Source organism: Panthera tigris, chromosome A2, assembly GCF_018350195.1.
Source record: "Panthera tigris isolate Pti1 chromosome A2, P.tigris_Pti1_mat1.1, whole genome shotgun sequence".
In the NCBI taxonomy this organism is placed as follows: Eukaryota; Metazoa; Chordata; class Mammalia; order Carnivora; family Felidae; genus Panthera; species Panthera tigris.
This window is the reverse complement of record NC_056661.1, coordinates 90,615,933-90,642,781: the sequence shown is the minus strand read 5'-3', so window position 1 is coordinate 90,642,781 and position 26,849 is coordinate 90,615,933. Positions and strand designations below refer to the sequence as shown.

The 26,849-nt window shown below is 36.6% G+C and overlaps 1 protein-coding gene across 2 annotated transcripts in view; it reads left to right on the top strand.

The window, feature by feature from the left end:
* The window catches only part of ABCB1 (ATP binding cassette subfamily B member 1), a 208,364-nt gene that overhangs the window by 27,016 nt on the left and 154,499 nt on the right, over positions 1–26,849 (top strand). For both annotated transcript variants that reach the window (XM_042965581.1, XM_007076760.3), the window contains exons 5-11: positions 4,459–4,510; positions 7,027–7,218; positions 7,631–7,802; positions 15,725–15,849; positions 24,231–24,402; positions 26,456–26,569; positions 26,687–26,797. In XM_042965581.1, the coding sequence (XP_042821515.1) occupies positions 4,459–4,510; positions 7,027–7,218; positions 7,631–7,802; positions 15,725–15,849; positions 24,231–24,402; positions 26,456–26,569; positions 26,687–26,797 (938 nt within the window). The remainder of the gene's footprint in view (positions 1–4,458; positions 4,511–7,026; positions 7,219–7,630; positions 7,803–15,724; positions 15,850–24,230; positions 24,403–26,455; positions 26,570–26,686; positions 26,798–26,849) is intronic.

The following is a 26,849-nucleotide window of genomic DNA, read 5'->3' as shown; positions in this document are numbered from 1 at the left end:
AATCACCCTTATGATACAATCTCATTTCACCAGTTAGGAAGCCACAAATGTACTTATGTTTCATTCTTTTTATTCATACTGTTTTTAAGTGTTCGGTAGGTAAAATTATTAAATGTACTTAGATATTTGGGTCAGATAAAAATGCAATGTAATATGATCCCTAAGTGGTATGGAGTCCTTAGTCATGGTGGTAGGCACTGTTGAGTTGAGGTTTCTTTGAAGTCTTGCTTGGGTGGCAAGGTACTGGTTTACTGTATCTCTTTTTGATCTTATAATATATGAGACACTCATATACTAAGTAGAACGATTGGATGGAATATTGTGAGCAGTGGTCCGCGTGTGTGGCGACTCTGAAACTACTTGTAAACCTTTCGGCTGGGTTATAGCAGATGGAGCAGGCTGTGCACTGAACATACAAAGATTGCTAAGTCAGTCCAGTTCTGCAGGGACTCACACGAATGGGAGTGGAAAGAGGAGATAGATAGAGATTATCATACCTCTAGCATTGACTTAATAAATTTAATCTGGTGTTATGTGCTCTGTGACATGTGTCATGTATTTTGTGATGTGTCATGTGTTCTTGACAAGATGAATCACTCTACTAGGGGTAAGCCATTTGAGAGGAGATCATATTGGGGCTCATTCATGGAGGAGGAATCTTTTCTAGAAGAAAAAAATGTGGTAAAAGGTGTGCCAGGTAAAGGGAGGAGAAAGAATAAAATCTTGGAGGAAGAAAGCTGTCATCACTTCTCTACTGGATATCTTCTCAGTATGTAGAAAATATTCTTTAGTCTAAAAGGGTGGGGCTCAGTCTCATGACATTTAAGCAGAATACTTTGTCATGCTCTGTATCCTCTCTAATCCCCAAGGGCAAAGGCTTCAGGAGCACAAAAGCCAAGAAGAAACCTAGGTACTATTTTCTTTTATGCTGCAGCAGACGTCCCTCCAGACAGTGACTGCACAGTGTCCTAGTACTGAAATGGGAAAGGTGTGGTGGTAAAGAAAATGTTTGGAATTTCATTGGTTGTCTTTCAAAGATGTTATCCTGTCAGGTAGATATGGTAACAAGATTGCAAAGACACTAATATGACATGTTAGGGATCTTGGACTTTATCCTTGATGTAGCGAATGTCATTGAAGGCTATTGATGGAAGCAGTATGATTATATTTTTGTTTGCAAAAATAAAATCTTATGACAATGCAAAGACCTGATTGAGTAGATAAACCAGTTAGGAGCTCTTAATAGTATAGAAGTAAGGGTTGATGGGACCCTCAACCAGAACATTGACTCTGAGGATGGAGAGAATTTGAATAACTCCAGCCCAGATATGGAAGTCTCTACAGTTGTGGAAGTGGCTAAGGTCACCTAGGAGAGACCATGAAGTTCTGGGAAACAACAGTGTGTAGTGGGAGGGAGAACATGAGGAGTAAATGAGGCCAAGGAGAAGGATCACAGTGGTGGAGGAACCAGGAGAATGAGGTTCTGGAAGCCAGAGGAAGAGAAAAAAGTAGTCAAGAGTCTAAGCAAATGTTTTATTAAAACAAAAGCTGTGCTTAAATGTTTGGCTTTCCTGTATTCATTATTTGGCTGATACTGTTAATGCGCGCGCGCGCGCGTGTGTGTGTATTTGTATATTATATGTATCTATACATCCACACATATATCTATGTATATGTTATATAGAGAGTTTCTAGCTTTTCCCCTCTGGAAAAAATATAAATGTTTAGATACTATTTAAATATTCTTCTTTATAACTATTGGTTTGGGCAGTAACCCCTGAGACCCATATAAGTGAAAATTACTAGACCATATGACTTCTAAGATCATTTCAGCTTGAAAGTTTTGATTTTGTGAAGGCATGCCTAAGGATGAGAATTTTGTGAGAAGCTCATAGAGGCAGGAAAAATCTCTGGGCCAGAGAACTTTCAAATGATAAGAATTGATTGGAGGAAAATAAAAGTTAGTTGGAGGGAGTCTAAAGAATATAGCATTTTTATTTCATTGGTCAGTAGAGATTATCTCTCTCAGATGAGTTGAATGCTCCATTATGCTGATGGGTACACTTTAACACTACTGAAGCACAAGTAAAAGACACTTGTTGCTAAGGTTGATTTCTGATGACTGAATCTATATATATCTATATATATCTGTATATATCTATCTCTCTCTCTATATATATCCATATATATATAGATACGTATATATCACATGTGTAGTGTTGTGCACAAACATAAAGGGGTCAATTTTGACCTTGAACATAATTTTTTACTTTATGGACTGTATAAAATGATTGTGGCCCTAGAAGCCACCGTTGCCAAAGAACATTTTTTGAAGTTCTTTTGATTCCTTACCTTTAGAATTGAGAAAACTGGTAGTAGCAATGAAAACAGTGGAAAACAGACCTTTAGTTAGATTTGAAAATTTATCTTGATTTGGTAGTAATATACACTGGCGACAATAAATATCGTTTAGAAGCATTTCCTGGCTAGATTTAAATAAGATTGAAAATCCCTAATGAGAGATCTTCTAAGACACATGTGGAGAAAAATCTTCACACAGCTATTTAATATTTTATCCTTGAAAATATAGAGCAGAAGAAATCTCATAACTGACTTAAAAGATCAATGTGGACACATTATTGCATTGCCATAATCAGTAGGAAGCAATCAAGGTTCTCTGCTACATCTCTGCATCTTTTTATTACTTCCTTATTACCCCTAAATATAGTTTTCCCTGGGTTTCTGTGCTCTGTCACTCCTTTTTGCTTACCTGCCACCCTGTTGTCACAGTTAAGGAGTTGGCTTTTTTCCTTCCAAATTCAGCTGTGGCCTCTAGCCATGACTCCTACATCTTCAGACCTGAACTCTTGCCAGAACTGGAGTGCTATAGTCTAAATACCTATTAGACATCTTCAGTTGAATGTTGCAGGTACCACAATAAACATTTTCAAAACTGAACCAGTAGTCTTCTCACATCTGACCAGATCTGCTCTTTTGGCTAACTTAATTCTCACCATGATACTACCACTCTCCAGATGCTTGGACTTGAGGCCTTGGTTGTTCAAGCAGTTGCTAGAACCTGTAACTTCTTGTTCTCTGAATCTTGTGGGTACTTTCCTTCTTTTCTGTTCTCATTTAGATCCTCTATGCTTACATAATTGCAGTAGCTCGTGTTGCTCGGTCTCTCTCTAGTTCAGTTAATCTTCTACATTGATAGCAGCTAAGTCATCCTAGACCATACCTCTAATCATGTCCTCTTCTGCTCAAGCCACTGAGTGACTACTAGTTTTATACGCTCTGCCTGCAGGGTCCAGATGATCTTTCCAGCCACATAACCACTGTCTCCCATCCACACAGCACACCTACACCCCAGCCAGACTGTTTGACTCCTTCCTCAAATATTCCATGGTCATTTGTCCACATTGCTCCTGTTGCAAAAACTTTCCTCCCCTTTCCCATCCCTGTCAAAATCAAACTCTTCTCATCTAGCCCCTCACATAACATAACTTTTGAAAAGACTGTAAGATTTGAAGTGTGCTTCCCCATTGATCCAGCAGTCCTGATTATGATCATTTATCCTATAAAAATATATATCATACATTCATATATAATATATGTGTACAGATATGTTTAGTGCAGCATTGCTTATAATAGTAAAATATTGGAAACAACTGAAATAGATGCAGCTTGGAAAAAATGGAGACATATATACACACAAACTGACATAGAAGATTGGCCACTGAATGTGGGCTGTGATTTGTGTACTTATGTGTGAGTAGACATGCATACAGAAAAAAAAAAAAACTCTGAAAAAGTACATACTGAAATTTTTAACAGTAAGGGTGTGTGTGTGTGTGTGTGTGTGTGGTAAAATTTTAATGTACGTTATCTAAAAATGTCAACATTTGCTAATACTGCTCAGTAGTGTTAAAAATGAATTTGCTTAGTAAAATGTGAGAGTTGTTTGTTTCTTTAAAAAAAGTCATGCTTATTACATTATTTTTTATATTTTATGTTTTTTAAATAAAAATAGAAGCTGGAGAAATGCAGCGTTAGATTGTAAGCACTAAGTGCTTTAGTATCAAGTGTGTATGTGCTGATACTTATTTATCAGGACAGAGGCCTTAGAAAAGAGTTTTCTCTCTGTCACCTTAGAGTGATATTTCATAAAATATTTTAATTCATGGACGCCAATAATCCAGCTGATAGATTACTTCTTAATAAATATGAGTTTCTTCTTGCAAGTCAGCTTCACTGAATTAAGTGTGTGTATGGTTGCAACGACCAACAGTGAAGGATTTGAATGGATGCCATGATACTTACACACAATTCAAACATCAGTTTGACCAATTTTTGTGTAAACTATTAAGTAGCACAAGTTTGATTCATTTTTATATGCTTATTTTTAATGGAGAACAAAGAGACATAATGGTATATGTTTGTTTTGTGGCGATCTAGGTATTGTCAACGATTCATATTTCATCAACCGTCTGGAGGAGGAAATGACCACGTAATTAGACATTTTCCTTACTATGCTTTTCTGTATCCAATTATAGCAGTGTTTTCCTAAGCTTTTCTGTAACCAATTATAGCAGTGTTTAAAATTTTGAATTATTAGAATAAAGAGTCAAACTGGAGAACAATACCACTGTTAGTTTTCTAGGAGGATATAGTGTAAAATTTTTTATTTTATTTTATTAAAAAAATTTTTTTAATGTTTTATTTATTTTTGAGACAGAGAGAGACAGAGCATGAACGGGGGAGGGTCAGAGAGAGAGGGAGACACAGAATCTGAAGCAGGCTCCAGGCTCTGAGCTGTCAGCACAGAGCCCGACACGGGGCTCGAACTCACGGACCATGAGATCATGACCTGAGCCAAAGTCGGACGCTTAACCAACTGAGCCACCCAGGCACCCCATAAAATTTTTTATTTTTTAAGAAAAGAATTTTCTGCATGAGATGAACTAAAATTAAGGTTAAGCCTAGATTAGATTTATTTATGCCTTGTAAATATAGAATATCATACACAATGAGATTAGAGGATTTCAAAGTGTTTTTTTTAATGTGCTTAAATTAAGAATCACAAATTTCAATGGCTTTGTAATAGTTTGCTTCCTGTACTTTTCTAGTCATGATATGATGATGAGACCAGTCAACACAATTTTTTTTCTTTAACACAGCACCAAATTCTAAATAATGAAATAAAACATCCCAGTGTAGATATAGTCCCTCTGACCTTTATTCATCTCAGGGTGCTCTTGTTAATGATTTATATATCTTGAAGTTTGGTCCCCAGAACAGCTTATGAGAGATGTCCAAAGGTATGGGTTTGTTAATCAGAAGATAACGAACATATTGTTTGTTTTATTGTTTTACTATCATCCTGTAAATCATCTGTTAGATTTGAAGAAAATAGAGAATCTTGATCATATGTTGAAAGATAAGAAGCAAGCCCTTTAAATATTCCTAGGGAAAAGCATTTTTTTTATACTGAGGAAAATGAAACAGTGTCTTATAATCATCTTACAAATGTTTAAATATAAGTATATTTTGTTTGAATTAACATGGACTGATTGTTTAGAATACGTTAAGTCCTTTTCAAGCATTGTACTTGTTAAATCGATTTTTTTTTAATGTTTATTTTTGAGAGAGAGAGAAAGAGACAGAGCACGAGCAGGGGAGGGGCTTAGAGAGAGAGGGAAACACAGAATCAGAAGCAGGCTCCAGCCTGTCAGCACAGAGCCTGAAGCGGGGCTCAAATCCACAAATTGTGAGATCATGACCTGAGCCGAAGTCGGATGCTTTACCGACTGAGCAACCCAGGCGCCCCAAAATGTGGTTTCTTTTTGGCTGTTTCTTGCTATATCATTAACACTTGGATAATAATTGCTAAATTATTTATTAACTAAAATTTAGTATTGTAATTATATCTTCCCAGATAAGTACGTTGTAATCCCAAGGTATAGGTTGGGGAAGATGTTTTTACCACGATTCCTGCTGGGCTGAACACACAGAGGTGTAAACAGTAACATCCATGACTACCTGGTTATTTCATGGCTATTTTTGTAACTTCTTCAAGGTTCATACCAGCCTTTTTATTTGAAGACAGCAAGTAGTGCACATTAAAAAATGGGAATATTGTAACTCCTATTTCATGTAGAATGTCTGTCTTTAACCTAAAAAGAATTTGCGTAGTAAAGTGTGAGAGTTGTTTGCCTTTTTAAAATATAAAGTCTCAGAGCAAAAAGACATAAACTCACTGTTTCTAGATAATCAAGAGTCTGATTTTAGAAGATGGTCATTTTTTTTTTATTGTTAGAGTTTGAACGGGAAGAAGTGATATTTGATTCATTAAGCATTTTAGGATAACTCACAAAGCCTAGTTGGGCAGACAGTATAAAAATACTTTTTATTTGGCATTTACGTTCTGCCAGATTAGTTGGCCCAAGGTCAGGAGACAATTTCCATGTCTTGGTTCCACTTTCTGACAGGTTCTGTCACTTCTTTCTATTCTCCAAGGTGCAGAAACCACCTCAAAGTGCTCATCAAGGATCCTGAGGCAATAGAAGTAGACAGGAGTGCAGTGGTAGGTCTTACTTGATGCTGGGATGCCTCAAGGCACCACACAAGTCTTTCACAGTAACTGGAATATACTCTGAAGCTTACTGTGTTCCAGGCACCGACCCAAGTGCATATCATGCACTGTGGCATTATTATTCTTACCTGTGCTTCACCAATTAGAAAAGGTTTAGAAAGGTTAGGCACCTTGCCCAGGATTACACAGCAGATAAGTGAAAAGCTGGGATTTGAGCCAAAGCAGAAACCACACTCCTAACCAACCCACCACGTTGGTTGGCATAGACATAGTTGGATGCCGACCATCAAATCTGTTTGTTACAACCCCTCCTTATTTGTCAAGGATGGAAAGATAGCCAGATGACTGAAAACATAAGTATTATTAGTCTGTTTGGGAAAGCTGTGGTGACCAGAAAACAGTGTACGTGTAGTGTTCTTGTTGCTTTGCAGGTATGCCTATTATTACAGTGGGATCGGTGCTGGTGTGCTGGTTGCTGCTTACATCCAGGTTTCATTCTGGTGCCTGGCAGCTGGAAGGCAAATACTCAAAATCAGAAAACAATTTTTTCATGCTATAATGCGACAGGAGGTAGGCTGGTTTGATGTGCATGATGTTGGAGAGCTTAACACCCGGCTCACGGAGTAAGTACCAGGTTTTGTGTCTAACGCGGACACGGTTCTTGTTCTTACTTACATCAAAAGCGATGCCATCAGATCTGCTCAGAGATGTTAGTGCATAACTCAGGAGTAATTAGAAGGCTAAATGCCTTCTGAGCAGCAACCATGTCTTATGTATTCTTTTGTTCCCAACACCCAGGCAGGGCATGAGGGGATTTGCATGACTAGCAATGAGGGAGACCTGCCAGACTCCCAAAGTCCTCTGAGAGTGGTTCAGTAGAGCAACAACATGGCACTTTCTGAGGACGTTTCCAAGCAAAATTGTAGATGTAAACTAATTACCCTGCACTTAAAACAACACAACTAACTGGATTCAGGAGAAAAGTTCTGTGCTCACAATTCTAACATTTATTTCTAACACTGTCTGTTCTTTTAGTGATGTCTCCAAAATTAATGAAGGAATTGGTGACAAAATTGGAATGTTCTTTCAGTCAATGGCAACATTTTTCATCGGTTTTATAGTGGGATTTACACGTGGTTGGAAGCTAACCCTTGTGATTTTGGCCATCAGCCCTGTTCTTGGACTGTCAGCTGCTATCTGGGCAAAGGTGGGTAAAGCATGTAAATCCAGATTTTAAACTGTCCCCACTTCCCTCCCCCCATGGTGGAAGGCTGTTTTTGTCACATGATGACCCTGCCCCTGTACTTACTTGGTTTTAGATCATCTGTTCAAAATCAGTGGGAGTAAGTGGGTGTAACCTCAGTAAGTCCTACCCATGCCAGGACTGCATGCTGTCCTGGGCCATGTAATTATTTGGGCAAGGTATGAGCTAGAAGGAAGTAGGTCTCACATCTCATCCCCTGATTTCATATAAAAGGCATACTCAACTCTCAAAGAACTGTGTTCTATATTCACAAATAGAAATTCAACTGGAGATTCAAGTTCAGTGACAACATATGTCCCATTCAGCTAACATTATTGATTTTAAAGTCTTTTAGATCTTATTTAATTTGTAAATTGATTTAATAGTTGTGTCAGTGTTATACATGATTCTCTAGTGTTTAACATATTTAAATCCATTGGTATGAAAATTATTTTTCAAAACTACTTTTGGGTCCCCTATGCATATAAATCCTAAGCCTGAAGTTCTCTCTTCCAATCACAAGGTAAAGTAGTGCCAGTTGCCCTGCCCACCTCTGCACACAGATGATCTTGTGAAACATATTTTCCCTTTCAAGGCTGGGTGTAGTGTTCACTTTAAACTGATTTGATATAAGAGTGGGTAGTGGTAGATATTGGTCCAGTTTCTAATTTGTGTCGGATTCAACACAACTTCGCAAAAGCATTACAAATTCATTTGGCAAAAGGATATAAAATATTGGGGACAAGCCACAGTCAAGCCTAACACAAAAGAAACCAGATGGTAAGTATTAAGAAATTTTAGAAATTTTACCCCGTAGGATGGATATTGTTTTGATATTGCAAACAATAACTACAATTTACTCAGCTATATCAGGAAAATACATATTATCCTTCTGACGTTTAGGTCTTAGCGCAGGAAAAAATTGAGTTTCTGAGGAGTCTGTTAATATGTTGCTGAGACTAACAGTGTTGTTGGTGTTTAAACTGCATTTCTCGGGGCGCCTGGGTGGCGTAGTCGGTTAAGCGTCCGACTTCAGCCAGGTCACGATCTCGCGGTCGGTGAGTTCGAGCCCCGCGTCAGGCTCTGGGCTGATGGCTCGGAGCCTGGAGCCAGTTTCCGATTCTGTGTCTCCCTCTCTCTCTGCCCCTCCCCCGTTCATGCTCTGTCTCTCTCTGTCTCAAAAATAAATAAACATTAAAAAAAAAAAAATTTAAACTGCATTTCTCTGTTAGTCTGCTGAAATACTTGGCCTGTGTGGTAATTGATTTTTCTGTTTACCTAGAATATTAGTCAGGTGGCAAACTGTTCATATCAGTATTTGTTGAAAAACTGTCTAAAATGTATTGGTGTCTGTTCTAGTTATGTTAGGAAAACAGACAGCAAGTTAATATTTTAATAATTATGCTTTGCTTCTGATACTATTTATTTAATAAATGGAGCCATCGGCTTATTGCCGGAGACCTAAGTTTTAATCCTCACTCTGTCATAAAGTTTTGGTAAGATTTGAAATGAATTTTTTAAATTCTTTGTTTATCAGCCATATTAAAGAAGTAATGTGGCCCCATCTGGGAAGCTTCTTTGTCCCTGTGAGCCTGAGGCTCTTCTCTCCAATTGGGTCAAGAAGGAGGAACAGGATGAGACCCAGTCACAACAAGCTTCTTGGTCTAGGAAGCCTCTTTAGACCGGTACTCTGGCAACTGACATCTTCCGATCAGAGACACTAGCACAGCTAGAGGGCGCAGGTAGGGGAAACCACCACACGCTGCCTCTAGCAAGAGATACCTGGTGGTCTGACCTTTTAGAAACCACTTCCACTTCCTCAGGTAGCAGACACAGAGGCCAATAGAAGTACTGGCAGCTCCAGATAAACCATGCTGACCAAACTAATACACAAAGTCTCTGAATATGAAACTGCCCCTGGAACCACAGCTCACAAAGTAGGCCAGACAAGGTAACTGCTTGCTAAAAAGGTTTAAATAGGACCCATTCTCCTAGCATACTAGACAAAATGTCCAGGATACAGTAAAAGGTCACTTGTCACACCAGTAATCAAGAAAATCACCACTTGAATGAATAAAAAATCATTAATTAACTGATACCAACACTGAGATAAATCAGATGTTAGAATTATTTGACATGGATTTTGAAACAGCTGCCCTAAAAATTTCAAATTCTCTTGAAACAAAAGAAAAAAATAGCTAATACCAGCAATGAAGTAGAAGTTACAAAAACAAATGAAATGAGAGAACTGAAAGATACAACAGCAGAAATAGAAGTCACAGCGGATGCGCTCAGTCTCATTAAGTGGAGATGACTGAATAGAATCAGTGTATCTGGAGATAGAATAATAGAATTTACCGGGTGCCCGGGTGGCTCAGTCGGTTAAGTGACCGACTTTGGCTCAGGTCATGATCTAGCAATTTGTGAGTTCAAGCCCTGCATCAGGCTCTGTGCTGACAGCTCAGAGCCTGGAGCCTGCTTAAGATTCTGTGTCTCCCTCTCTCTCTGCCCCTCCCCGGCTTGTGCTCTGTCTCTCTCTGTCTCAAAAATGAATAAATGTAAAAAAAAAAAAAATTTTTTTTTAAAGTAGGAAAATGAGAACTAGAGACAACAAATAGTAAACAGGTAAAATGGTGGACTTAACTGCTGTCATTAATTATCTTAAAGATAAATAGTTTAAATATACCCATCATAAGAGGAATTAACAGTGGATTAAAAAAAACACATGAACCAACTACATGCTGTTCCAAAGAAACTTAATTCAAATTCAACAACATAGGTAGAGTAACAGGATGAGAAAAGATACACCATGCAAACATTAACTTAAAAATGGCTACATTAATATCTGGAAATTTAGACTTCAGAACAAAGAAAGTTATTATAAAAAGAATAATACATAATGATAAAAGTTTCAATCCACCAGGAAGACATCTTGATCCTAAATGTGTGTGCACCCAATAACAGCCTTCAAATATATGAAGTGAAAGGTCAGAGAATTGAAGGGAAAAATAGAAAAATTAATTCAACAGTTACAGTTGAAGACTTCAACACCCCCTTCTTAGTACTGATAAAACTACTAGACAAAAAATAAGCTAGAATATAGAAGATCTAATCAATACAGTCAACCAATAGAATCTAATTGAGATTTATAAAACACTCTATGCAACAACAGCATAATCCACTTTAAACATTCACCAGTATAGATCATATCCTGGGCCATAAAACAAACCTCAACAAATTTAAAAGAATTGAAGCCATAAAGTGTGTTTTCCCTGACTACAGCAGTGTCATACTAGAAACAAATAAAAGAATGACAATGAGAAAATCTCTAAGCATGTGGGAGTCAATAGACTTTTAAATAATCCTTGGATCATGAAGTTTCAAATGAAAAGCACATATAACTAAAAGAACACAAAAACACTGTCAACATTTTGGGATACAGCTAAAGATGTGCTGAGGGAAATTTATAGCATTAAATATCTACATTAGAAATAAGGAATGGTCCGAGGCACCTAGGTGGCTCAGTCAATTAAGCATCCTGACTTTGGCTCAGGTCATGATTTGGCTCATGTCATGATCTCACGGTTTGTGAGTTGAAGCCCCGTGTCGGGCTCTCTGCTAACAGCTCAGAGCCTGGAGCCTGCTTCAGATTCTGTGTCTCCCTCTCTCTCTGCCCCTCTCCCACTCACCTATGTCTCTCTCTCTCTGTCTCAAAAATAAACATGAAAAATAATTATAAATTAAAAAATGAGGAAAGGTCTCAAACCAATAATATAAGTTTCTACCTCAAGAAACTAGAAGAGCAAAATAAAATCAAAGCAAACAGAAGTAAATAAAAAGGTAAGAGCAGAAATTAGTGAAATTGAAAATAGGAAAATAATAGAGAAAATCAGTGAAACAGAAAGCTGGTTTTTCAAAAAAGTCAATAAAATTAGCAAGACTAGCAAAAATACACACCAAATCAAAATAGCAAGAATGAATTAAAGGATATCACTATAAATCTTACAGGCCTTAAAAAGATAATAAGGGAATACTGCAAAAAATTTTACACTCCTAAATTTAAAAAGTTTGAGATAAACTGCTTAATAACAGCAAATTGCCAAACGCAACTGAGGTGAGATAGACAATTTGAATGGCCCTGTAATCACTAATATTTTGTGACTTCACAGCTCTTAGAAAGAAATCCCCAGGCCCAAATGATTTTAATGAAAAATTCTACCAGACATTTAAAGAAGAATTAACACGGATTTATATAATCTCTTCCAGGAAAAAGAATACTTTCTCTTCTTTACCACAGATTAAGGACCATTTTCCAACTCATTTTATGAGGCTAGTATTTTTTGATACCCAAACTAGACAACAAAGACAATATAAAAAAAAATGTACACCAATATCTTTCATAGACTGAGAGTAAAAATTCCTCAGTAGCATACAGGTGACCCTTGAACAACACTGGCTTTGAACTGTGTATGTTCACTTCTCGGACTTTCTTTTAAAGTTCACTTATTAACTGAGGGTTGATGGGGGGTGGGAGATGGGTATTGAGGAGAGCACCTTTTGGGATGAGCTTAAGAAATTGGCCATCTGTGGAAGAAAGGATGAGTAAGTGATACTTTATGTGGTTATTTGTAATGGAAGTATCACCATTCCATAATTTTATATTAGAGGGATAGTAAAAGTTCATTTTTCATATTCCTGAGAATAGTTTGGAGATTTTTTTTTTGTTGAAAAGACATGATCTCTTCAAAACAAAGAGAAACTAACAAACACTTAAGATTCTACCATAATCTTCCTAAGCCTATATATATTTGTGGAAGGTCTTAGAAGAGAAAAAGATCCAGGTTTATTGAAGTAATTGATATGGTACTTGATATATCAACAGTGAATTAAAATAGCATATTTTGAAACTCCAAATTCAAAAATATTTCTGGTAATCTTTCTGTATTTGTCTGCCTCGTGATCACTGTGGGATGAGGTTTCAAGGGCAACAGAGAAAAATAGCTGAAGCGTATTGCCTATGCCTCTTACATTATGCAGAGCTGTTTGTTCAGGGATGGCAATGACCACACTAACTCAGACACAGCACTGTGAATGATTTTGGCAAGTGTGGCAGAGAAACCCTAGGAAGGACGGGAGGGGCAGAAGAGTTTTCCCTTCTTCCCTTTGAGGTTCTCTGGCTGGTCTAATAATTAAATTGGTGTAAGACAGATTAACACTAGAATAACAAGAGTTTAATAACATGTATACTTCCTGTGTACATGGGAGGGACCAAGGAAAACTGAATAACTGCCCAAAATGGTTGAAGCCATCACCTTAAATACCATCTTCAGCTAAAGACAAAAGAAGGTGTTTGGGGTTGGGGTGTCAGTTATAGGAGCCTCTTAGGAAAGGCACAATAAGCAAGGGTAAGGTTGTTATGCAGATTTAAGTATTTGGTTGTCTTCTCTTTTAATACGAGTTTCTAGAGGTTTAAAGTCTCGCCCTTGTCTTGGCACATCAGGGAGATACTCTTCCAAATGGAGATTTCCATGTGTGCCTGGGTGACTCAGTCGGTTGAGCATCCAACTCTTGATTTTGGTTCAGATCATTGTCATGGATTGAGCCCCTTTTCAGGTTCCATGCTGAGCATGGCCCCTGCTTAAGATTCTCTCTCTCTCTCTCTCTCTCTCTCTCTCTCTCTCTCTCTCTGCCGCTCTCTTTTGCTCATGCACTCTTTCTCTCAAAACAACAACAACAACAAAAAACAAACAAAAAAACAAATGGAGATTTCCCTTATACATGTATATGTTCTTACAAAAGGCTAATTTCTGCTTGGTTCTTGGATTTCTTCCTGTGTTTGCAATTTCTTAAAAATAACAAATTTAAAATAATATGTGTCGGGGCATATTTTGTGTGGCAAATTTTGCTTCTTTGTGGTTGCTTTGAGAAGTCAAGAAAGTCTAGTGCATAAGTGGGTTATTGCTTTGGGTACCAAAGAAGATAGGTACATACAGCACCATATCTGTACATAGAACACAGTTAATAGATTTTCATTTGCCTTCACCCACCCATTCTTGTTACTGGACAAGGGTCTGTTGCCTGGTGCTCAGCAAGCCAAATACTGACCCCAGTTTTGTGGCAGAGAAAAAGGGTTTTATTATAAGGCATCAAGCAAGAAAGTGAGAGAAAATTTCTCTGTCTGCCTCCCCGAAGGGCTGCAGCTGGGTATATATAAGGATAAGGGGTCAAGATGTCACAGGGTATGTAGGTTGAATGGAATAAGCTGATTGGATAAAAGGAAAAAGGGAGGTATTCTCTCTTCTGGGATTCATGTTCATTAAATAGCAGCATAAGAATGAGAGGTGTGGAGATCTCAGGGTATGTCATCACACAGATGTTACTTTTGTTCACTCTTGATGCCTTTTGTACAACCACAAGAATTCTTCCCATTTTGCTCTGTTCTCAGCTAGTCTTACCAGTGGTTGGTTGGCTTCTGCAAACCGGCTCCTAAATCGATCAGGTTAACCAGAGTTTCCTTACAGTAGAATGGCCAAGCATTTGTTAACTCAACATGTCAGTTTCCGTCTTAAATCCTTCACAGCTCCTTTTACTTTCACACACAGCAAAAGAAGAAATACACTGTTAAAATCAAAACCACTTAGAGCTTTTCACTGATATGACTTATATAAATGAGTCCACAAATGCCTATAAATTACTTATTGAAAGGGTGTAATACTTTATTATTAATTGCTTACATGTAACCCTTAGGTGGCTGACTACATAAGCATTCCAGGTACAAATAGTAACCTTAGTCCTTTGCCCATATCACTTGATCCGATTTTCATAATAGGGCCCTTGGGGAGCCCAGTTTACGTGTCAGTGGCTGGCCTCCCACCTTATACTTCTGTTCCAGAGAACAATTAGCAATTGCTGTGTTCAATTCATACCATATTTCCTTGATGTAATTAATGCCCTTTTTCCCCTGTTTTTATGATTATGGTATATACCTTCTTTTCTGAAATTTAAAATCTCCCCAAAGTTCCGTTTTATTTATTTAGATGAGGATCCGTGAGGTAGTTGGTGAAAAAATAAAAATTTTAATTTATTGTATGCCATCTCAGTCCAAAAAGAATTTGAAGTGGCTAATAGAGTGAATATATATACTTAAAAATAGAACATCATTTCCCTCTCTCTTTTTTCTCCTCCCATATGTTCATCTTGTTTTGTTTCTTAAATTCCACATATGACTGAAATCATATGATAATTGTCTTTCTCTGACTGACTTATTTTTCTTAGCATAATACATTCTAGCTCAATCCATGTTGTTTCAAATGGCAAGATTTCATTTTTTTTTGATGGCTGAGTAATATTTCATTGTATATATATATATATATACACCACTTCTTCCTTATCCATTCATCAGTCAATGGACATTTGGGCTCTTTGCATAATTTGGCTATTGTTGATAATGCAGCTATAAACATTGGGTGCATGTACCCCTTCGAATCTGTATTTTTGTACCCTTTGGGTAAAAACCATGAGAGACTCTTAAAGGTAGGGAACAAATTGAGAGTTGATGGAGGGAGGTGGGTGGGGATGGGCTGGATGGGTGATGGATACTGATGAGAGCACTTGTAATGAGCACTGGGTGTTGTATGTAAGTGATGACCCACTGAATTCAACTCCTGAAACCAATATTGCACTGTCTGTTAGCTAACTAGAATTTAAATAAAAATTTGAAAAAAAAATAGAACATTATGACCAAAGATGAGTTGAAAGACAGATTTTATTCTATATATACACTAACATACAAACATTGTTGGTGTATATATTTGTGTTTCTTTTACAGAAGATAAAATTAACTTGTTAAAAATTTTCAAATGATCTGAAATTATATTTTTAAACAGATACTATCTTCATTTACTGATAAAGAACTCTTGGCATATGCAAAAGCTGGAGCAGTAGCTGAAGAGGTCTTAGCAGCAATTAGAACTGTGATTGCCTTTGGAGGACAAAAGAAAGAACTTGAAAGGTTTGAGTCTCTTTTTTTAAGTTGCTAGAAATGTTAAGTTCTCTGTCATCTGATATGCCGTTCAGGTTGACAGTGTTGAGTATAAGGGTGTGTATGTGTGTGTGTATATTTTTTAATAGCTTCCTCGATGTCGTACAGCATAGCTAATATTCTGGAAAAGTTGTAATTTTAGTTGTATTCCTCTTATATCTGCTAATTCAAAACATTTTCTAGAATGTCTTAGGTGGGTAGTGACAATGAAATGGTTTCTTAAGGCTAACATATTTTATATATGATGATAATTTTCCCCATCAAGTTAATACTTGGTTCTCTAAGACTAAATGGGTATTTTGTGTAAGATCTAGGGAGACATTTTAATCTGTGGTTCATTTCCCCTCTTGCCCAGGCACCTAATCAGTTATGTGATGCTTTTGGAAGATAAAAATATAATTAAAAAGCACCTTTGTACAAAAGGTCAAAATCTTTATTATATGTTGTTTAGTATATTCTTGCATCTGTCCCTTTTTATTAGATTTATGAGAATGTAGATAGTAATTTATTGCAGTGTATAATATTCATCAGATCCATTGATTTCTAAACAGTGACAGACTTTATTTAAAATTGAATATATGTTATACTATTCTGATATTAGAGCATTTTAATGTTATGAACATATGTATATTTGGAAATTAGGAATAGTGAACTATATTGTTTGGAACATTATACATTGTTGGTAAAGCCATAAGAAAAACAAGGGAATTTTTATAAGTCAGAATAATAGTCCCCTCTGGGGGAGATGAGACATGGTTAATTAGATTAAGACTCATAGCAAGGGGCTTCTGTGGTTCTGGTGTGTTCTGTTTCTTGACCTCAGTTGTGTGCTGACATGGGTGTTAATGGCATAATTCTTTATAGTGTACCTATGTGTTTTTAGTATACTTGTGTTCATAATATATATTTCATACCCACAAAGATGCCCTCTGAGACTAAGCACCTACCATTGTTCAAAGGAAAGCAGTACTGTATTCTCTCTCAATTTTTGGTAAGGTTTTTGCTTTTGCCTTGAAGTATGTCTGACTAGTAAAATGAGAAGTCTTGCCTAATGGTCAAGCAAGTATCCAGTCAAATACAGCTTTCCTCTTTTGGAGCTTAAATTTTATCAAGGGGAGGGGAAAGGTGCAGATGATCACAAATAAACAAAATATCTAATATACCAGTTGGGTAAATATTATTTGGGGATATAAAATACTCTGTTAGAGTCATAGGGCATACTATTTAAAAGATGATTCAGAAAACTCTTTTCTGAATAGTTAATGTTTGAGCAAACACAGAGGGAAGTTTTGAGCTCAGATTCTTTTCCAGTTTTTCTCAGTGGAAAGGTAGACCAGAGAAAGAATATGTCCACCAACATAGGGAAACAAATACAGCTTTTCTGCTTCTGCCCAGTTTCTGAGCTGGGGGAAAGCATCTCCCCATAGAAATCAAAATCTCAAGACTCACTCTCCGGTGCCCTTAGGATCTGAATTTACAAAATTCTGTGAGCTAAGGAGTGCTGTCTCCCCAAAACTGAGTATTTCACATTAAAAACAAATCCTAGTTCCATGATACCACTAGAGTATCTGGTAGAAGAAATGAAAAACTGCTGAAGATTAACAAATGAAGCATCCAAATTAAGAAGTTAGAAAAAGAACAACAGAGTAAAGGAAGTATAAGAAATAATAAACAGCAAAAAACAATTGAATAGAAAATAAATGTTAAAAAGCAGAGGCTTGACAAATCCATAAACTAATTCTTTGAAAAGACTAATAACCAAGTATTTTGCAAGTTTAATCAGGAATAAAAAAAGTAATAAAAAATTGCTACAGATAAAAATACATTTTATTTTTAAAAAGTACAGCTTCATGGCTCAAGAACAGACACTGAGATCAGTGGAATAGAATAGAGAACCCAGAAATGGACCCACAAACGTATGGCCAACTAATCTTTGACAAAGCAGGAAAGAATATCCAATGGAATAAAGACAGTCTCTTCAGCGAGTGCTGCTGGGAAAACTGGACAGCGACATGCAGAATGAACCTGGACCACTTTCTTACACCATACACAAAAATAAACTCAAAGTGGATGAAAGACCTCAATGTAAGACAGGAAGCCATCAAAATCCTCGAGGAGAAAGCAGGCAAAAACCTCTTTGATCTTGCCCGCAGCAATTTCTTACTCAACATGTCTCTGGAGCCAAGGGAAACAAAAGCAAAAGTGAACTACAGGGACCTCCTCAAAATAAAAAGCTTCTGCACAGCGAAGGAAACAATCAGCAAAACTAAAAGGCAACCGACAGAATGGGAGAAGATATTTGGAAATGACATATCAGATAAAGGGTTAGTGTCCAAAATCTAAAAAGAATTTATCAAACTCAACACCCAAAAAACAAATAATCCAGTGAAGAAATGGGCAAAAGACATGAATAGACACTTCTCCAAAGAAGACATCTAGATGGCCAACCGACACATGAAAAAATGCTCCACATCACTCATCATCAGGGAAATACAAATCAAAACCACAATGAGATACCACCTGACACCTGTCAGAATGACTAACATTAACAACTCAGGCAACCACAGATATTGGCGAGAATGCAGAGAAAGAGGATCTCTTTTGCATTGTTGGTGGGAATGCAAGCTGGTGCAGCCACTCTGGAAAACACTATGGAGGTTTCTCAAAAAACTAAAAATGGAACTACCCTACGACCCAGCAATTGCACTACTAGGCATTTATCCAAGGGATACAGGTATGCTATTTCGAAGGGACACATGCACCCCCATGTTTATAGCAGCCCTATCAACAACAGCCAAAGTATGGAAAGAGCCCAAATGTCCATTGATGGATGAATGGATAAAGAAAGTGTGGTGTATATATATACATACACAATGAAGTATTACTCGGCAATCAAAAAGAGTGAAACCTTGCCATTTGCAACTATGTGGATGGAACTGGAGGGTATTATGCTAAGTGAAATTAATCAGAGAAAGACAAAAATTATATGGCTTCACTCATATGAGGACTTTAAGACACAGAACAGATGAACATAAGAGAAGCAAGAATAATATAAAAACAGGGAGGGGGACAAAACAAAAGAGACTCATAAATATGGAGAACAAACTGAGGGTTGCTGGAGGGGTTGTGGGGGGGGATGGGTTAAATGGGTAAGGGGCAATAAGGAATCTACTGAAATCATTGCTTCACTATATACTAACTAATTTGGATGTCAATTTTTAAAAATAAAAAAAGTTAAAAGTATAGCTTCATACTAATAAATTATAAAACCCTAATGAAGTAGACAATATCCTAGAAAAATATAGGCTAAAACTCTCACTTGAGAGGATGAAAACTTGAGTAGGCCAACAATCATTAAAGGAATTGAATCCAAAGTTTAAAATCTCTACTCCTGCCCTTATATACACACATAAACAAGCAAAACCCACAGAGTCCAGATAATTTCACAGAAAGGTTCTACTAAAACTTCATGAATGAGATAACTCTATCTCATAGAAATTGTTTCAGAGAATGGAAGAAATATATATAGCAAGTTGTGAGTTCATCTTATGAGGCTAGTGTAACTTTGATGCCAGAATAAGACAGATATGTGAGAAAGGAAAATTACAAAGCAGTTTAACCTAAAACATAGATGCAGAAGGTATAGATAAATTATTAGCTAAACAAATCCATGTGAAAAATATCATCAGATTAAAGAAATCTTGAACTTACTGGCTTTATCCCATGAATGCAAAGATGGTTAACATTAGGAAATCTATTAATATAATTAGTCATATTAACAGATTGAAAGGAAGAAGCATTTTATATTAACAGATGGTGAAAAAGAATTAATTATGTATTATTCATGACAAAAACTCATAAAACCAGGAGTAATAATTGATTTTCTTGATTCAATAAAAAGTATATACCAGAGATGTATAGGAAGCATCATACTTAATGGTGCAATGTGAAAAGCATTCCTTAAAATGATGAATGAAACAAGTATGTCTGCTAGCATCATTTCTGTTTAGTGTTGAACTGGTTCTAGATAAGACCAAAGAAATAAGTAAGAGTAAGAATAATAAAAGGAAAAGAAAAAAAAGAAATAAAAGTTATAAGGATTGAAAACAAGAAGCAAAACTGTCATTATTCACAGATGGTATGATTGTATGCACAAAAATTCCAGTAGCCTCTGCAGACTAATAATATTCAGTGAGATCTCTGGGTACCTGATCACAATTCAGAGAAAATTGCTGTGAAGCAACAATGAATGATTAGAAAACATATAAAATGTCATTAATTCTAAGATGCACATTTTTCTCTCACAGTTCTGAAACTGAGATAAATCTTACAATCAATGCCATCTTATAGTTGCTGTGGGTCTGGATTGAAGTCAGTTCTTGCAGGATTTGTGTTTGCTTCTGCCATTCACTGGGGACACTATTAACCTGAGACCACCTTACATTAAATTATATGTCTAGGAGTTTTTGAACCACACTGGCAGTGTGAATTTATAGTTCAGACCTGCATGAGTAATTGCCTGTGGTTCCGATTCTCAGGGAGTTGTTTTTCCTCCCTTTACCTGATGCCAGGGTTGAGACATGCAAGTTCCCTTGCTGTCACTTTCCCTGGGGCATGTGCTTACTATACTGAGGCTGTAGCCCTTTGACTCCCAGCTGTATATGGAGTGTCCTATTTTTTTTATTAATTTTTTTAATGTTTGTTTATCTTAAAGAAAAACAGAGTGCGGATGGGGGACGAGCAGAAAGAGAGGGAGACACAGAATCCGAAGCAGGCTGCAAGCTCTGAGCTGTCAGTGTAGAGCCCGACACGGGGCTTGAACTCACGACCCATGAGATCATGGCCTGAGCCAAAGTCAGTTGCTTTGATTGACTGAGCCACCCTGGCGCCCCTGAAGTATGCTATTAAACTCCTTAACGCTACATAAAATAACAGAATAACACTAACTTCTTACAATTAATAACATCCTAAATTTGATGAATAGGATAATTTTTAAAAAGGTATTATTAGAAATAAAAATTATAATTATGTATGGGATGTAAATAACATTGGTAAGGAGAGAAAGGACATCATGATAGTCAAGTCCAATCTTCAGAACTTAGATAAATCTGATTATTTTAGTTCGGTAAAAGTTTAAATAAATTGAGGTGTTTGTTGTTGTTTTTAGTTTAACTGTTTTCATTAATTAGGCACAGTAAGGTTTTTTTTTTTTTTACCTAAAGAAGATGGGGATCAAATTTTTATTATAAGAATAAGCAAATGGGCGTACACAGCTGTTTTCAAAGATTCATTTTTTTGTGTGACATCATTCGTTCAGAAGACATTAGTTACTGGCATGTATCTTTGAAAGGACACTCTCTGCTGGCAAATTGGAAATTGGTTTTGCCTTTAAATAAAGAGTAGATTCAGGACTCCAACATGCTGGCATAAGTTTCTTTCCAGGTTGGCCATTTCTTGAAAGTTCATTCATTCAATAGTTTTAGCCAGTATCTACCACATGCACTGCACTAGGCTCTAGGTTTTCAGTAGTGAATTGGAAACGGAAAACCTTGTCCCTCTTATGATCCTTAGTCCAAAGAGTAAGATGGAGAAGAAGGGAAGGAAAGAAAGTAGAAAAGAAGGTAAAAAAGAAATCATTGATGAAATTAATTAAATTATCAACCTTTAAAAAAATTTTTTTAACGTTTTATTTATTTTTGAGACAGGGAGAGACAGAGCATGAACAGGGGAGGGTCAGAGAGAGGGAGACACAGAATCTGAAACAGGCTCCAGGCTCTGAGCTGTCAGCACAGAGCCCGACACGGGGCTCGAACTCACGGACCGTGAGATCATGACCTGAGCTGAAGTCGGCTGCTTAACCGACTGAGCCACCCAGGCGCCCCAGACCTTTAAATTGTACTATGAAAGAATCAAGGAGTGTGCTGTAATAGCAAGGAGGGAAAATTTACTTTAAATATGGCAGTCAGGGAAGGCTGTGGCAGTCACGTCCTCTCTGAGGATATTTCATCTAGGCTGAGACTTGAGGGATTAGGAAAAGCCTGCCCTGGTGGGATTAGGGATAGAAGAGTCTTCCAAATTTGCCAAGGTGGCAGAGTTTGATGTATTCTAGAAAATACCACGAATGAGGCTTATATGCCTGGAGCTGTGTTGAGTGAGGGGAGATGGAAAGGCTTTTGAAGGAAGCGGCGGTTATGGTGAGGAGGTAGGATTTTATTCCAAGGGCTCAGGGTTTTAACAAAGGAATGAGTATCCACATAATATGTTAACATCATTTCTCTGTGTGTAATTGGTTTGGTGATTGGAGGAGAGCAGTTAAAGATTGGAAACAGGGACCAGCTGTGGTTGTAGCCCAGGTGAAAAGGCTTATGGTGGCCTGAGGTAGACCGCAGGCAAGAGAGGGGAGAGAAGTACCTAGATTTCGGATATAATTTGGAAGTAGGATTGCTAAAATTATATTTAGATGAAATGTAACCCTTCAGTTTTCTTTTTAGTTCTTTCCCTTCCTTTCTCTGCTTCTGCATTGACAGGTAATTAAGGTCTTAGTTTGACTTTCTCTCCCAATTAACAGGTGCAGGAGGAAGCTGGCTTTCTTGGAAAGGAAATTTAACGAGAGTTTAAGAGGAAATTCAACTCAGTAGTATAAGAATAGCTTTATTCTCCTAATTTTAAAATGATATTTTCCTCTCTTGTGTATGTCGTACCTGTTAGTATTTATTTCTCTTGCTTAACTAAAATTGTTTCTTGTTCTTGTAAGTGGCTGTTTATATCACTAATGTATATTTTCATAATATTTAAGAATTTTTTTTCAAAATATCATTGTTTTTGTTGTGTATCTTTAATCCATTCTAGGAGTGTCACTTTAATTACCATTCTCATACTAATGCTTTTAATGAGTAGATTTTATTATCTGGTTTTATAGTGTGGTATTTTTATTAAAATGCTAATCAAAAAGCCTATGTAAAAGTATTGTCAATTTCTCCTTCCTCCTTACCCTCTTCCTTTTTTCATTTTCTTTTCTGGTATCTAAATGATTTTCTTCCTTGTTGTTGCTTCTTCCTGTGAAAGTGTTTCCTCTGGCTGCATGGTACCACAACATGTCATTGAAATGATTTCTGCATTAGTCTCGGTAAGCAAGAACTGATGTAAAGGAAATAACAATAAAGGTGTGGGTCATGTGCATTAAAGTTCCTTATTTGTAATCATGTATTGTCCATGCCTGGTAATGTCTTTTGTCTCGGTCAACTCAAAAAGTGGGAAATAGACAGATAGATAGATAGATCAACCATTGAAACACGTTACTCAAAAATAATGTTTTTGTTCAAAGATTATAAGTGGCAAGTTAGGGTTTTTTGCAGAGAGAAACTCTAATAATTTACTATTTTATTACTCTAAAGTTCTGTTTAAGTTCCGTCTTTAGTAGACATAGTAGTCATGTAAATTGCATTTGGCATGCTTTTAATTAGTACAGTAGCTAGTTAAAAAAAGTCATGAAGGCAAGAAAGAAGGCATGCTCTTACCGGAGCAAGACTTTACCTTGGCTGTACATTCCAACTAACAGAATGAATCCTCCAAAGGAAATATAATACTACATAATATTTATGTAGTTATGCTTTTACAGATCAAAGACCTCAACATATGAATTCTATATGGAAGTAAGTTCTTTCATTTCAGTAGCTATGAACTTTTTCCTCCTGCAAGGCAATGTTCTAAATTCCCAGGGAGATATGATTAAAAAGGATGAAGACAGATTTAAGACTCAATTATAATCTATCCTATTTCTCTAATAATTTTACATTGATTATATATTTACAGAGATTCTTAAGAAAAGAGACATGGAGATAAGCTAATGGAGCCCACATAAAAAAAAGAAGAAGAATTTTCCTTAATGTTTCCTTAAACATTCAGAGATTTAAGGGATTTCCTTGTGGTGGGCACTTTCTAGCATTATATCTGCTTTTTATTATTTAATTTAAAAGATGTGCAGATTATGAAGGAAAAACAGATGTTTTCATAGCTTCTATTTTTGTCTTGACTATGAAATAATGCAAATTCTGGAAGTTTTGCTAAACATAATTTCCCTTATTTCACTATTGTTAAGGCCAGAAAGAACCTTTTGTAACACTTTCCCCCAAATTATTTAATCTCTGTAATCCTCAGTTTACTCTTTTACAAGAAGGGATTAATATAATACTAACATCATAGGGTCAACGTGTGGACAAAAGGAGAAAATACGTGTAAAACACCTACCAACAGGGCTGGGCACATTCTAAGTACTTCATAACCATCATGTTATCTTGGCTCATTTCTTATGATTTATGAGTATTTGTGATAGTTTTTGTTATTTCTCTCAGGTACAACAAAAACTTAGAAGAAGCTAAAAGAATTGGGATAAAGAAAGCTATCACAGCCAACATTTCTATCGGTATCGCTTTCCTGTTGATCTATGCATCATATGCCCTGGCATTCTGGTACGGGACCTCCTTGGTCCTCTCCCATGAATATTCTATTGGACAAGTACTCACTGTAAGTGATGTTTTGTTAAGAAGTGAATCTCTCATAAAAACTTCAGTGAAGTTGAGTGGTGTTGGCTTGAATGATGTTGGAGAATAGATTTTGAAGAACTATTAATACAAAGAGTCATGTGCTACTAGATTAAAAGTGGAAAGGCAATTAGATGTATTGAGTAACCAATGTTGTCTTTTTGGCAGATCCCTTGCGCAGTTTTTTCTTGCAGCCTAAATAATGCTAACATTACTAATCTCTGTAGCATGAACTTTCATTTGTTGAGATTATTTCTTTGTGTCAGGCTCAATGCTAAGCATTTTGATTTTATTTTCTGATTTACTCTTCACAGCAACAAATGGCAAAATACACAGTTTAACTATTTTTCAAATTCTTTTGAATGACAGCTAGTCCAACTTGCGAAATTATGGAAGTATTAATTGTTACCCGTCCTTAAAAAATTCTGTTTAGAGGTTCTCTGCCTTACAGACCTTTGTACAAGCACAGAAAGCTTGCCATTGATGTTACCCTCTTTTATTTAAAAATGGTGAAATGGTTCATAAACCAAGCTCAATCTGTATCTTGATCTAATAAAGCACATAGTTAGAAGAGTGACCCAGTTCCTTTTTTGTAGGCCAAGCACAGGTATATTGTTAGCACCCAGACCATATTTTGTTAAGTCCCTTAAAATACTTCAGGAACCAGATTTGTAATGTGGATATAATAATTGTCTCATCCAAAAGGTGCAAGGCTATTTAGTTAAGAATGGCTTTTACCAAAAGGCTTTTATTAGGATAGTAATGTTGGTGAACCTAGGTTGCAATAAGAAATGTGTTCTACTTAATTGTAATGCCGATAAGCAGTTTAAAATCCTGTGTTCACTGATCCTAGATCTGCCTCACAAACTGGAAGTGTGCAGAATATGAGTAAGAACATGGGATTTGAAATCAGGCTGACTTGGTTCAAATTCCAGCTGTGCCACTTACTAGCTGTGTGGTTTGGGGTAGCCACCTAGACTTCAAGTTTATGCTACCTCTTTTGCCAGATGAAAATGGCAGGAATACTTTGCCATAACTTTTCAGTGTAGTTGTAAGTCCTAACATGAGAAAATGAATATAGAATCACTTAGCAAAACTCCTTCTGGGTAAATGATTGGGTAATATAATATCTGTGTGACTTAGAAAGAAATGAATAGTGATACTAGTTGCCTGTAACCCTGAAGAAAAACATTTTCATTTTGGCAAAATGAAAAATAGAAAACCTGTTTATCAGACCTCAAAGGGAACACAGTCTGTTAGAAGGAAAGAAGACAACCCGATAAAGAATAATGCCCTAGATGTATGCTTTATCATTTACAAAATGTTTTCATATATACTGTTTCATTTGATACAACTCTGAGGTTGCCAGGTAAGGAAAACAGACAGAATCCTGCGTACTTTTGCAAATTTGGACCTTGGTTTTCTAACACTCCTATTGATGTTTGTCTCCCCTCTACCCTGCTGATGATCTAAACCAAACTTCTTAGCCATTAAATAAATATATACTAGAATTATTATTATATTTTGGTCCTGTGGAATTTATATCATTGTTTCACTGAGCAAGTAAGACTAATTCTGCATTATAAATCAAAAAAATATTTAGGGGCGCCTGGGTGACTCAGTCAGTTGAGCATCCGACTTCAGCTCAGGTCATGATCTCACACAATCTCTATACTGACAGCTCAGAGCCTGGAGCCTGCTTTAGACTCTGTGTCTCCCTCTCTCTCTGCCCCTCCCCTGCTCACACCCTGTCTCCTCCCTCCCTCTCTCTCTCTCTCTCTCTCTCAACAATAAATAAATAAATAAATAAATAAATAAATAAATAAATAAATCAAACGTTAAAAAATTTTTTAAAAGTATTTAAATTGTTAAAATGTTTTTAACACCCAGTATTCGTAAGTTGCCTTGCCATTTCAAAATTTAATTAGCTGAAAAAAATAAAAATAACATTTAATTAGCTATGTTAGAAGGAAGATGTATGGAAAAAAATGTAATAAACACTAAGTAACTTGATGATTTTCCTTCACATTCTTCAGGTTTTCTTTTCTGTATTAATTGGGGCTTTTAGTGTTGGACAGGCATCCCCAAGCATTGAAGCATTTGCAAATGCAAGAGGAGCGGCTTATGAAATCTTCAAGATAATTGATAATGTAAGTTTGGGCTAGCCATTGATACATCTCTCTAAATGTTTTTCTAATTAAAAGTCAGCCTCTTTATCGCTTTATCCAGCTCTCCACAAAAACCTTCTGAAATTTTATTCTGTTTAGAAACCAAGTATTGACAGCTATTCGAAGAACGGACACAAACCAGATAATATTAAGGGAAATCTGGAGTTCAAAAACGTTCACTTCAGTTACCCATCTCGAAAAGAAGTTAAGGTACAATGATAAATGATTCATGAGCGATTCCACCATGTATTGGATGAGGAGT